A 14,142-nucleotide genomic window follows, 5' to 3' on the forward strand; every position below is an offset into this window, starting at 1 on the left:
TTTTTTAATCTTGCCGATTTTTTTAAAATACATAAATACAAAAATTCAATAACATAATAAGTAACATAAATACAAAAATTCAAAACAAAACAGTTTAAGTAAAATGACTTTTAATAGAATATAAAATTTTATTGCGTAAAACAAAAATTTATAACAACAGCCATCTACTTACTTTCTAACTTGCATTGTAACTAGTTGCTCACTAGCAGGTTGTTCACTAGCAGGTTGTTCACTAGCAGGCTGCTCACTAGCAGGTTGTTCACTAACAGGTTGTTCACTAGCAGGTTGTTCAATAGCAGGTTGTTCACTAGCAGGTTGTCCACTAGCAGGTTGCTTACTACCAGCCTGTTCACTAAAACTATTACATTTGTTAAAAAAAGTAATTGTCGCAATTAAAATCACTAAATTCTAAGATGCAAATATTGATGGCCAAATAAACCTCAGTTATAAGCCTACAATATCTTTTCAATGCTGCAATCTGATGTTCTATAACTTCATTTTTAAAAATTGTTTTAAACCTTTTCAGAGATTGTATTGTTAGAAACTTGAGTTTTTTTGCCAGATAATTTGTTCCTAATTATCGTGTCATATATACTCAGACGCATATACATATACACATATGTAGATATAAATTAATACATAAAGTCTCAAATAATTCTCTAAAATTAAACATGTTTAATAATTCGTTGATAAAAAGAAAAAAAAGTTTTTTGCGAATATAATAAATGTTTTCAGGTGAGAAATGATCTTTTAGGATCATTTTTTTAGAAGAAAAAAATTTCTTGAGAAAAATCTGTTATATTATTTAAAATTATATTATTCCATCAAAATGGTCCGCGAATTAAAAAAAAAACTTTCCGAAATTAGTTTAATAAAAAATGCTGATTATAAGTCCTTAAAAAATATTTGTTTCTAAACTTTGCAAGTACTTTGTGGGAAAAAAAGGATGATAAGCGGGTTTTACATTTGTTAAAAACATTTTGCTCGTATATATTGAGAGCTTTTGCTTCATAAAAAAACGGCTTGGCGTGAACAAAACGGTCCATTAAATTTATAAGGCGTGCAACATGCTTCTGTTGCTGATAGAGAGGTTTAAGCTTTTTTTAGTGCTACCCAAAGCAATTTTTTCACAACTAATGTGAGAATTATTTAACTAGTAATATAATTGAATGATTGTACGTTTGTTAAGAAAAAATTTTGTTTAAAATACCTAAACTCTTAAAAGTTTATCGCACTGTTTATCAATTCAGCAATGGGGTTTTTTCATGTTAGATTTCCATCTCCCTAAAAACTCTTTTAACAAACATAGTATCAATAAAAAGAAAAAAGAAGTTATTAAGAAACAGGTTATTTTTATCATAAAGATCGAAATTATTCCATTTGATAAAAGTTTTTTTTTTTTAACTTTAAATCGTTTAGAAATTTGGGCTTTTTCAAGTTACAATTTTATTATGAAAACTTAATTTGCAAAGATTTATAACGTTTTCTGTTCGTAAACACTCTCAGCAAATACATTTGTTAGAAATCTGATTTCGTTATTTATAAACTCGTTAGCGCAAATAAGTTAAGCTCTACGGATAAATCCCTTTAGAATGGTTTCTAAGATTTTTGGATTGTAATTCTAATTGGTTTTACCGGAATGTTTGTTAAAGCTTTTTTATATATTCAGCGAGGTTTTTAAAACCTCGTTTTACAAATATTTGTAAAAGTGTGGATAAAAAAATTATTCCTTGCCACAAAATTTTTTAATCTAATTCATAATATTGATTAATAAATTTCTAATCTTAAACTCAAATATATTTTTATAATAATAAATTACCTTCGTTGTTGTTAAGGGAAAGATACTTTCTTGTTTTAATATTCGGTTTTTGAAGTTTTATTTTGTAAATTAGAAAGATTTTTTTAAATTTAGAAAACAGTTTGCCTTTATAGAAACAAAAGTTATTCAAATTAAGTCTGTTATCAAAATTTTTTCTTTAAAAACTTTAGAGATTATTTGCATGTTTATTATTATTAGTTGATTTTTATTTTTTTTTATTTTTATACGAATTATTATTTATTACCAGCTCACCAGCCTTTATTTATTACCAGCTTACCAGCCTTTGGTTGGAATGGTTCTTTTTTTCAAGTTTGGTTGGATTTTCTTTATAATGAATGCAACTTAATCGTGTTACCTAAACGCTTACTCATTAAGACTTCAGGGTTTACATAGAAATGAAGCATTGGCTTTGATTTTAAAAATAGATCATAAAGCCTGCCACTAACAGTATAAGGGCAACATCTGAGTTTTAACAGAAGCAACTAAACCTCTTCCATATACTTTTTTTTAATTTTTTTTTTTCCTAGGCTTTGTTCGAAATTTTTATCAATAAATATTATTTACAATTCTTATCGGCTTTCAGAAAAACCTGAAAAAAAAAGTGTTGCAATTAATTGTTTTTATCTGAAGAAGTTAATATTATTATATTGTCATTATTTTCTTCTATTTACGTTTAAAATTGTTTTACGTATACTACAGATGAGTATATTAGTTTTACTTTGTTTTACCAAAACAAGGTAATCTCGTTATTAATCAAACCACCTAGTTTAATGAGTATTTATACATATGATGTATAATCAAAACCTTAGAATTATAATTATTTTATTGGATAAATAGTTTCCTCAAATTAAAAATATCCTCAAAAATAAAATAAAAAGTTTTACTTTTGTAACTTTTTTTTTGTTTATGAAAATAGTAAATTGAATTTTTTTCTGTCATTTAACTTAAGAAGTGTAACAAGACGCGATTCTCATAATTCAATTTTACCTAATTTGGTTCTTGCTGTTCGGCTTTTTATTATTTTTATATAAGAAGGATTCTTTACTTTTCAATCGGACAATCATCCTTTCTTTCTTTTTAGTGTAAAATTTAATCTTATTTATCATGTTCTATTATATTTAGAAATGCACAACAGGGTACCAAATATTTACCTTGGATCAAGTATGCTTTATTCTAATAAACTGTTTTTTTTTGTCAAAAAAAAAAAAAAGTGTACAACAGAAAAATAAAATTATTCACAGCACACACACAAACACACACAAACACACACAAACACACACACACAAACACACACATTCAAACGCGAACGCTTATGTATAAGTGCTCACGTGTGGATTGGTGTGTGCTTTTTTTTTTTTTTTTCTTTCAGTTCTACCTTAAAATAACATAAAGCAAACTTTATTACTGTAACCAAAATAAAACTATTATCTAACAAAAGTTTACGACAAAGTAAAACGGTCTAGTACCGAAAAAAAAAAAAAAAAAAAAACTCAACTATTATTTGACCTAGAGTTTAAAGTTTCGTTAAAAATCCTGTAAATTAAATTAACATTTACATAAACTATGGTAACATGGAATTTCATCAGTTAAACGTTGTTGTTTAAACATAACGTTTAAAACGTATTAAAATGAAATATTAGCGAATATAAATATTAACCATTCAATTAGGAGTGTATCAATGTTATAAATTATTTACATTAAAATATCTTTTTCGCTTTTATAATTCAACTCTCAAGAAATTAAATTCGCAAAATTCACAGAAATTAGTACTTATCTGAACAACAAAAAAGTTAACAACTTTCCGTAATTTTAATTTTTTAAGCCCTCTACAAAGCTTATTATTCGATGTATATACATAATTTTGCATATTTTCGCTGTAAGTAATTAAATGTGCGCTAAATTTTATTGTAGGTCAATCCTTTTTTTTTTTTTAAACAAAACTATGTTACATATACTTTTAAGTGTTAAAATGATTCAAAAAATTATGAAGAAAAATTATTTTTTGAATCATTTTAACACTTAATGTTTAAAGTTATCTGTCACGGTTATGTTTTTCACGCTCTCATTTATCAACCCTTGCTTGTTGGGAGTAATTTTTTAACAAAATAATTAAAAAAAAAAAAAAAAAAGACATCTACAAATTAAAATAAAATCAAAAGGTCGTGTCGACCTTCCTCTGACATCAGTGGTCATGTATTGACATCCATTATATGCAACAGCATTTAGACTTACTTATTACGCACTTATAAAATCGCAATTAGTTAGCTTAATATTTTAATAAAAGATTTTAAAAAACGTTTCATTCGAGATATTTTGTAAGTGGTTTGAAATATTGCACTCGGTTTTGTGTTCACGGTATCGATTTATGATTGTCCTAATTTTATCCGAGTTGTTTTGGTTCCTTAACGTTACGCTTTTGTTTCATATCGCAATGTTATACTTTTTGTGTTTACTTGCTATGAATTAAAACTATAAAGCATTTCACGACTACAACCTTTTAATATTAAAGAGTTGTTATATTTAAATTTTTTTTAGTTGTACAAATTGCTATGACTTCTAAAAATGGCGTGGCAAAGACTGTTTGAAATCAAACAATGTTTCTGAGTTTTTGAAGGTTATGGAATGGGTGTTTCTCAAGGTTAAAGAACTGAAAATGAATAATTTTATTACTAATTACGTTTTTATCGTAATTTTCGTTTTTCTGGAGGTTCGAGGTAAGATATTTTATTTCCCAAATTAGTTTAATTGTTTATTATTAAAAAAACATTCAAGTTGATCTTTGTGCCAGGTCAATTCCTTTTAATAAATAATGCCCGTTTAGAGTTTTAAACGCCGAATAATTAACTTTATCGGCTCAATATTCTGTATGATTTTTCCATCTTTTAAAAATAAGATAAAATGTGAAATTTTACATAGTATTTTACACACATGTAATTTAAATTTGTGATACATATATATATATATATATATATATATATATATATATATATATATATATATATATATATATATATATATATATATATAAATTTAAATTGTGATATAAATATGTTTTTTATTTTACTTTTTTTTAATTTTTTTTATCACATAAAACATTTTATCTGTTCCATCTGCTGATGCATGTACTTTTCTTAATGTGAGTAAATGCATGCAATTTTATTTCCTAAATTATATTTTCATGTAGGTATCTGTTTTTTGTATAAGTTTTCTCTAAAAATAGAATAGAAGTGAGCAAAATTCCAAAGGTTTTATTGGAGTCAGAGATTTTAAGTTTGATTATTAGAGTTAAAACTTGTCTTGTAAAGTCCAAGTAGAAGAGATACAATTTTCAAAACAAACATGACTGATATAGTTATATTTTAATCATCAAATAATATTTGATTAGATATATTTAATATCAACAAGTAATATTTAATAAGCAAGTTATTTTTATTTAAAATATTATTTAACTTATAAAAAAGAGTATTTGTTTTTTAAATGAAATAGTTATATATAAAATTTTTGTTTGAAAAAGAATTTTATTAAGTTTTTTTTATTATTTAAGTTTTGACTTGTGTTGTGCTAATATAAAATATTATTTGTAGCAGTATATCTATTGCAATAGATAGTCGTTGTTATTGGTTGCTATCATACATTTTTTAATAATATAAAATTTTAAAATTAGATGAAAATTTAAAGCTATTAAAATTATTTATAAACATTTCAATATGAATAAATAAATGTGTATAAAACGCAAATAAATGATTATTGTTTACTTAGCTCGTTTAATACTTAGTGGTTTTCCAAGTAAGTATAATGAATATATTGGGTTAGAATCAGTGAGTGGCAAGGCAATTTTCACATGTGATGTTGAAAGTGACTCTCCTTTTGAATTAAAGTGGTATCGCAATGGTATTGAATTTAATTTTACGACAGGTCCACCATGGTTAATTAAGCATCCAGGTGAATCAGGAGTATCAGTTTATCTCTGGCCTTTCAGTCACCCACGTGCACAAGGTGTTTATGAATGCAAAGCAAGCAATGGCATTGATATCTCACTTACCCGCAAAATAAAATATGTTTCTAAACCAGGTAAATTTTGCATAATGAATGGATTAATCTTAACAAAAATATTTTTTGGTTAAATTTTACAGTTAACACATAGCATATATAAAGTTTCATATGTGCAACATTACTTTTATGCTAAAAAAATTTCACTCATTTTCAAAAAATTCATTTTAAATATAAATGAATATTGATTTTTAAATTTTTTTATATAACTTCACTTTCATATTAGACCCAGATGATTCACTTTCTAAAAACTATTTTATGGCCCATACCTTCCCAGGAGACGCATGTAGTTTTTCGTTTCATTAGTCCATGAAATTTTTTTTTTTTAGACATCTTGGTCACAACTGTTTGCAAGTTTATATTAAGGCAATACTTTAAGGCAAAAAGTTAAGTTTCAAAAACAAAGCAAGCAAAACTAATTCATCTATTAGGCTGGCACAAATGTATTTTTAATATATTGCTTCCAGTTTAGAATGTTGAATGCTGGATCTTCTTGACTCAATGCATGGATTTTGCTTTTGTCTCTGTTTTTATAATTAGGCAACTCATTCTATTATCTCCTAATGAGGATACAGCTCTAAAACTCAGTTTTATGATTCTGAGGCCAGCTGGTAGTCATGTTTCCCCAACTCTTTGGTAGCTCTCAGAGAGGCTGGTTTCATCAACAGCTGAAAAATATCAAAGTATTAACAGTGCCATGTTGGTGTTTACTAATATTTGTGGCCTTCGAAGTAACTTTTCTTCTTTTAAGTCTTATCTCTTGCAAAGTTCACCAGACCTACTTGCTCTTTGTGAGACTAATTTGAGTTCAGCTGTCTCATCTTACGATCTTAGTGTTGATGGTTATCTTCCTTTAATTTGTAAAGACTCCAATAGTCACATGCTTGGCCTGGGCATTTACATTCGTAAGAATTCACCCATTTGTCGTGAAACTAGGTTTGAATCCACAGACTATTCTTTCATGTGCACCACTGTTTAGCAACCACTTCACTCTATTCTCTTTCTCTTTGTTCTATATCGCTCTCTTTCATCTCATGACTACACCCTTTTTAATGCTATTTCTGATCATATTGACCAAGCCTTTTCTCTTTATCCATCAGCTAATATAGTTGTTGTCAGTGACTTTAATGCTCACCACTCTAAATGGCTTGGCTCTAGTGTCAGTGATTCTACAGGCATTAAAGCCCACAACTTTTGCCTTTCTCAATCCTTAACTCAAATAGTCAACTTTCCAACTCGCTTTCCAGGCAACCCGAATCATTTACCTTCTCTACTTGACTTATGTCTTGTTTCTAATCCTAGTCAGTGCTCAGTTTTTTGACATTCACCCTTTGGTGCTTCTGATCACATTTTAATCTCTCGAAAACTATTATCTCATTTTTCTTCATCACCTGAATTCCCCTATTATTGTACCTCTTACAACTACCTTAAAGCTGACTGGGATTCTTTCCGTGATTTTCTTCGTGATGGCCCTTGGGTAGAAATCTTTTGTCTTGCTGTCGACAAATGTACTTCTTACATAACTTCATGGATTCAGGCTGGCATGGAGTCTTTTGTTCCCTCTCGACGATACTAGGTCAAGCCTCACTCTCCTCCATGGTTCTCCTCACATTGTGCTGCTGCGTTACCAATTGAAACTGTTACTTCTATATCTATCAGCAAAACAATTCTCTTGAAAACAGACGTCTGTTTATTACTGCTAGAAACCATTGTAAAAAGGTTTTGTCTAACGCCAAAGCCCGCTATTCTCAGGTCATGAAATCTCGTATCTCATCTCAAAAATTAGGCTCTTGTGACTTCTGGAGAATCTTTAATAGTTTTAATAATAAGGGCAAATCTTTAATTCTACCTCTGTTGTATGGTTCAGACTTTGTCACCTCACCTAAAGACAAAGCTGATATGTTTGCTAAAAACTTTTCATCAATATTATCTCTTGATTCCACTAGTTGTGTTCTACCTGATATTGCCAACAAACAGGTTGATCCATTGCTTGACATTCGTATCACTCCAGCTTCTGTATCTAAAGTGATTTTCTGCCTAGACTCTTCTACAGCTTGTGGCTTGGACAACATACCTGTTATTGTCTTGCAGAAGTGTTCTCCGGAGCTGTCGTCTATTCTCTCAAAACCATTCAACAAGTGCTTATCAGAGTGATGTTTTCCAGCCTGCTGGAAAGCGGCATCTTTTATCCCCATCTTCAAAAATTCTGGAGAGCGATTTGTCTAACTACCGTCCCATTAGTCTTCTTATCATAAGCAAGGTTTTTGAATCTTTAATTAACAAACACCTAATTTCTCATCTTGAATCTAATAACTTACTTTCTCACCATCAATATGGATTTTGATCTTCTCGTTCTACAGCTGATTTGCTAACAGTAATAACAGATAGGTTTTATCGTGCATTAGATAAAGGTGGAGAGGTTAAGGCCATGGCTCTTGACATTTCAAAGGCTTTTGATAAAGCTTGGCATGCTGGTCTACTCCATAAGCTTTCTTCTTATTGTGTATTTGGCAACATCTTTAAGATTATTGAATCCTTCCTTTCCAATCATAGTATAAAAGTTGTCTTTGATGGACAGCACTCTTCTTCTTATTCAGTAACTTCAGGGGTTCCTCAAGGTTCTATCCTTTGCCCTATACTCTTTTTAATTTACATTAACGATCTTCCAGATATTCTCACATCTAAGGTGGCATTGTTTGCTGATGATACTACCATTTATTCTTGTTGTGATAAGAAACCAACACTCTCTGATTGCTTGGAGGGGCATTTGATCTTGAAAAAGATCTCACTTCTGCTACAGCGTGGGGCTCAAAGTGGCTGGTGAACTTTAATACAGATAAAACTCAATTTTTTTCAGCTAATCGTTATCGCAATAAGTTAGATCTTCCTATATTTATGAATGGTGATGTACTCGATGAGTCATCTACTCTTCAACTTGTAGGATTAACTCTTACTTCCGATCTTTCTTGGAAACCACATATCAAATCAGTTGCAAAATTAGCATCTGCTAAGGTTGTATCTCTTTATTGAGCTCGACACTTTCTTACACCAGATTCTATTCTCTATCTCAATAAATCTCAAATCCGGCCTTGTATGGAATACTGTTGCCATATCTGGGGCGGATCTTCTAATGATGCCCTTTCTCTTTTAGACAAGGTGCAAAAATGAATTTAGTTGGACCTGTTCTGGCAGCCAACCTCTAACCATTATCACATCGTCATAATGTTGCTTCTCTTTTTCTTTTCTACAATTACTATAATAGGCACTGCTCTAAAGAGCTAGTTTCTCTTGTGCGATCTACTAAAATTCATTCTCGTGTTACTCGTCATTTATTAAGAGTCATCTTTTTACTGTGACTGTTCTGAAGTGTTCCAAAAACTCTTATTCGTCTAGTTTTTTTCTCGAACATTAGTTCTTCGGAATTCGCTTCCTTCATTTTGCTTCCCTGATTCATATAATTTGCAATCCTTTAAGTTGTCCGTCAATCGTTATTTTGCTCTACAATCTTTATCTTTTCTCTTCCAACTTCCATCTTTAATTAGTGGTTGCTTGCAGCTTTGTTGGAAGTGAAGGTGTTTAAAAAAAAAAAAAAAAAAAGGCTTTTGGGTCATTCCATGCCAAAAGGACCAAAATTTTAGGATTTCAACATGAACCCCCTCAGATTTTGATGAAACTCAGTGGGTTTGTCAATACCAATGAGAAAAACAATTCCTGAAAATTTCAGCATAAAATCTTTTGTGGTTCATGAGATATGGTCATTTGAAATTTCTGGTTTTTCCAAATGACCATATCTCATGGATGATATCACCTTTAGTCAGTGGCAAAAAGCCAACAAAAGACATGATATAGTCCCAGTAACTTTTCCTATGTATGATTTTATTGAAAAAACTTGTCAAGAAATAGACTAATTAAGAGACCACCATTATATAGCCAAAAATCAAGCAGCATATTTGCAGCATCTAAAAATACCATTACCAAATAATCATATTTTACATAAAATGTAAAAGTGTTTGTATCATTTCATATCATTTGCAACACAATACAAACTCAGTTCATTGTTTCATTTATGAAGTAATAAAACAAAATAGTTATTGCCTTACTTTACCATTGCATTTATTTTAGTGATGGTGTAGGTTCATAATACAAAAAATTATAAAAGCATATCTAACTTATGTCATCATGAACTAGATCATAAAGTGTCTGCAGAATGGCATTATGGAAAAAATGTGACATTCAAGAATTCAATGTTAAAGTTTTGTTAAAGTAAGTCTAGAGTTGTATACAATAAAAACAACTAGAAGGTTTTCTGAAATTTTGTTTGTAAAATATAGAGCTTCAAAGTCTGAACAAAACATGTTTTTGCTACTACAGTTTTTATTTTTGGAAAGACCAGAAATTTCAAATGATCATATCTCATGAACCACAAAAGATTTTATGCTGAAATTTTCAGGAATTGCTTTTCTCATTGGCATTAACAAACCCACTAAGTTTCATCAAAATCTGAGGGGTCCATGTTGGGCCTTGGTCCAGTTGGTATGGAATAACTCTTTTTCCCATAAAAAGCATCGAAATCTTGATTCAAATAGAAAATGATAAAGGACCAAACTGGAGTTAAAAGAGGTTATCCAACATTTGCCAAGAAGAATAACTCATATGATGAGTTTTAGTCTATTTTGAAACAATTTTATAATTTTTTTAATTAATCTTTTTTTTTTATCATTAACTGCTAAATTCTTTAATTTTTACAAAATTTATCAGTAAATTTAAAAGCCTGTAAGAGCTTAGCTCTAATTGCACCTTTGTACTAATACAAACATTAAAAAAGTTTATTTTTAATTTTTTAACTTTTGTATTTACTTGCTTTATATTAGTTTTGAATTTTTTTAGCTCTATTATTGACAGATGAGTTTCCTAAAGGCCCAAAATTTCCAAAACTACCATACGGAAATATATATGTAGGTGGAAACATAACTTTATACTGTAATGCTAGTGGAAAGGGAGCTAATGAAATCAGTTGGTTTCTAAACCTTATTCCTATATCTAAACAATCAAATGCATTTAAGTATCAGTTAAGTAATGGTAACACAACATTAGTCTTGTATGATTTGGGTCTTCTAAAAAATGCGGCTATATCTTGTTATGTCGCTAATGCCGTGGGTATTCAACAAATAGATGAAATGTTTTTTTCTACAATACAACCTACATTACCTCCAAGTAAGTTTTTTTTGTGTGCAAGTTTTAAGTTATATCTAATTTTTCTCAAGTACAATTTCCTTATTAAATTTATTTGTTTAATTGAATATACTAGCAAACGCACCTCCTCCAGGAAGTGCCCCAATCATTACAGTTAAACCAGCAAATATTTCTGTAGACGGCCCTGAGCAAACTATAGACTTTGATTGTCAAGCCACGGGTTAGATTTTTTAAAGAAAATTTGAAATTATCTTTTTTGGTTAACTTTCTTTTTTATTTAAATTAAATCCTAGTTTTTAACTCAAGTTTTTTTCTTTCAGGTCAACCTGCTCCGAAATTTAGCTGGAAAGGTCCGAAGGGATATATAAAGCAAAAAGTTGATGATGGAAAATTGCAACTTTACGTTATGGAAAGTGGCTTTGTGACATGTTTTGCTGAAAACTATGAGGGTGTTGACTTAGCAACTGCATATTTTGATGTCAAATGTATTGAAATAAAAGTTTTTTTAACATTAAATTAGTGAAAATTAGCAAAAATAACTATATAAATATTTTATTAAAATTTGTTGTTAATGCTAGCATTATTGTATTATATTTAATTTACTTTTTTGTTTTATTATTTATGGTTTAGCAACTCCATTTCGACCATATGAAGTAAAATCTGTTCCAGATGAAATGACACAAACTTCATTTTCATTTTTAATTTACCCTAACCCAGCAGAGAATGATTACCATTCTAAAATCCCAATCACTTATGCAGTGTTAGAAACAAAACCTTACACTGGGTTAGAAAAACAGTATGTGTCAGGCTTAAATTTAATAAAAGTTAATATTGATGGCAAAGCACCTTGGAAACATACAATAAAAGAGTTACTACCTTGGACACAATTATATATGCGTGTCAGACTTGGTAATATGTATGGTTTAGGGAATCCATCAAAATGGAGTGAATTTTATACAAAGATGGCACGTGAGTTAAAAAAGTCAAAATTACTTTTGGTTTTAATTTTATACCTTGTTTTTTCATTTCATTGCTAATTTTTTATGTGATCTATTCTTTTTACTTTTTTTTTAATGAAACTATTTTAACAAAATATTTTATTTAGCTCTTGATCTACCAGTGCAGAATTTAAAGAATGTAGCTCTTTCTAAGAAATCTTTTACTTTAAGTTGGGAAGATCCTGAAAGATTGAATGGCAAAATATCACACTATGAAGTTTCTTTAAGATTTGAGCCTACCATACGCTGGTTAACATATAAGGTTTATGATTACCAAAAGTATTATAAATATGATTGGGAAGGTAATGATGAACTTAACTTTGGTTCTCCTATTGTTCATTGGAAAGTGCAAATTGTTGGTCTTGATGGTTTAGGTCCAATTTCTCAGGAAAAAGTATTTAGAGTAGCTATTGGAGGTAATCAATTTATGCGTTATTATAATTCATTTTTATCTTTCTCACCTAAGTTTTAATTTTATTGTGTAAAAAGTCTATAATTTGTATTTTTACTTTAGCCCCAGGTTTTGTCACTAATTTATCAGTAGTAGCTTTTGGTTCAAGACATATTCGATTGTATTGGAATTCAACAGATGATGTTGGAAGTGGTATTATTGCTTACAATATAGAGTGGAGAAAAAAAAACAGTTTGAATGAATGGCAGATTCTAAAGTCACAAGTGGTAACTGATAACTGGGTGGATGTAAAAGATCTCAAACCAAATCAAGAATATGAGTTTAGAGTTATTCCTGAGAGTACCACTTCTCTTGGTGTTCCATCAAAAATTGCTTCAGCAAAAACTTTGACAGATTGTAAGGTTTCTTTTATAAAATCAAAAAGTTGTACATTGAGAATTTATTAATTAAATATAATTAAAATTGATAAGTATATACTTAACCATGCCAAACCTTCTGAATAACCTGATCAAGTCAAACTTGAAAGTTTCTAATTAGTATGCGGTAGTGGTGTAGTGGTAGAGCGCTCGCTTCATAAGCGAGAGGTTCCGAGTTCGATCCCCACCACGTCCCTGGTAGTACCGCGCTCAGCTTGTTTCTCCACGCAGCGGCCTTGTTCGTCAAGGTTCGTGTTTCGGAGTTATAGAGTTGAGAGAGGGTTATAACCACAATTAAGTAGCCTCCTTATCTGTAGTGGCCTTCTGGGCCTTGGGGAGGTGAAATAACAAAAAAAAAAAAGATAAATAAATAATATAAATTTAAAAAAATGAGCTAATTTTATTAGGTTGAAATATTTAAAAATAATATAAATATTTAAAAATATTTTTTATTTAATACTTTTTTAAGTTTTCTGCATTTTTATTGTTTTGTAGTACAGTATTAAATATTAGGACATTAGAACTTTGGATGTCTTAATTCAAAATTCTGCATTTCTCTAGGTAAACACTGCTGTTCATCATTGTTTTAGTGTCCTTGTTTCTGCGTTTGCATAGGCTGCACATTTCTCCTAATGTTATTTATCTAATATATATCTTGAGCATCTTCTTTTTTTAACTGAAGCTTTTTTATTTGTTAGGCACTCATTTCAAGTTTTTCTGCTTTTACTTTCTGAAACTGCTTACTCTATGCATGCTGATACTTAGTTATGGGTACTCCACTAGTCTCTGCATGCTGATACCCAATTATTCAATTATGTTCAAATTGTATTAATTTTCCCTGACAGGCTTTATCATATCAACTCACTATTTCTGATCTCTGATGAGATTATTGCTTCTTTTTTTATATTTTAAAGGCCCTATACTCTTTTATTTTTTTTAATTTTTTTTTTGTTAATTCACCTCCCCAAGGCCCAGAAGGCCACTACAAACGAGGAGGCTACTTAATTGTGGTTATAACCCTCTCTCAACTCTATAACTCCGAAACACGTAACTTGACTTTTTGTTGACAAACAACGATCTTCCAGATATTCTCACATATAAGGTGGCATTGTTTGCTGATGATACTACCATTTGTTGTTGTCATGATAAGAAGCCTACACTCTCTGATTGCTTGGTGGGGGCCTTTGAGCTTGAAAAGGATCTCACTTCTGCTGCAGCATGGGGCTCACAGTGGCTGGTGAATTTTAATTCAGA

At 29.9% G+C, this 14,142-nt stretch overlaps 1 protein-coding gene across 4 annotated transcripts in view; it reads left to right on the top strand.

Moving 5' to 3' along the window:
- The window catches only part of LOC100197969 (receptor-type tyrosine-protein phosphatase delta), a 51,928-nt gene that overhangs the window by 1,054 nt on the left and 36,732 nt on the right, over nucleotides 1–14,142 (top strand). For 2 of the 4 annotated variants that reach the window (XM_065801844.1, XM_065801847.1), the window contains exons 2-9: nucleotides 4,355–4,533; nucleotides 5,579–5,890; nucleotides 10,757–11,083; nucleotides 11,178–11,282; nucleotides 11,383–11,547; nucleotides 11,693–12,031; nucleotides 12,168–12,476; nucleotides 12,575–12,868. In XM_065801844.1, the coding sequence (XP_065657916.1) occupies nucleotides 4,437–4,533; nucleotides 5,579–5,890; nucleotides 10,757–11,083; nucleotides 11,178–11,282; nucleotides 11,383–11,547; nucleotides 11,693–12,031; nucleotides 12,168–12,476; nucleotides 12,575–12,868 (1,948 nt within the window). In that variant the 5' untranslated portion in view covers nucleotides 4,355–4,436. Of the gene's footprint in view, nucleotides 1–3,948; nucleotides 4,175–4,354; nucleotides 4,534–5,578; nucleotides 5,891–10,756; nucleotides 11,084–11,177; nucleotides 11,283–11,382; nucleotides 11,548–11,692; nucleotides 12,032–12,167; nucleotides 12,477–12,574; nucleotides 12,869–14,142 lie in introns of those variants that run through there. The other 2 variants (XM_065801845.1, XM_065801846.1) reach the window with 2 other exon arrangements.

This window comes from Hydra vulgaris, chromosome 07 (genome assembly GCF_038396675.1).
Source record: "Hydra vulgaris chromosome 07, alternate assembly HydraT2T_AEP".
Lineage (NCBI taxonomy): Eukaryota > Metazoa > Cnidaria > Hydrozoa > Anthoathecata > Hydridae > Hydra > Hydra vulgaris.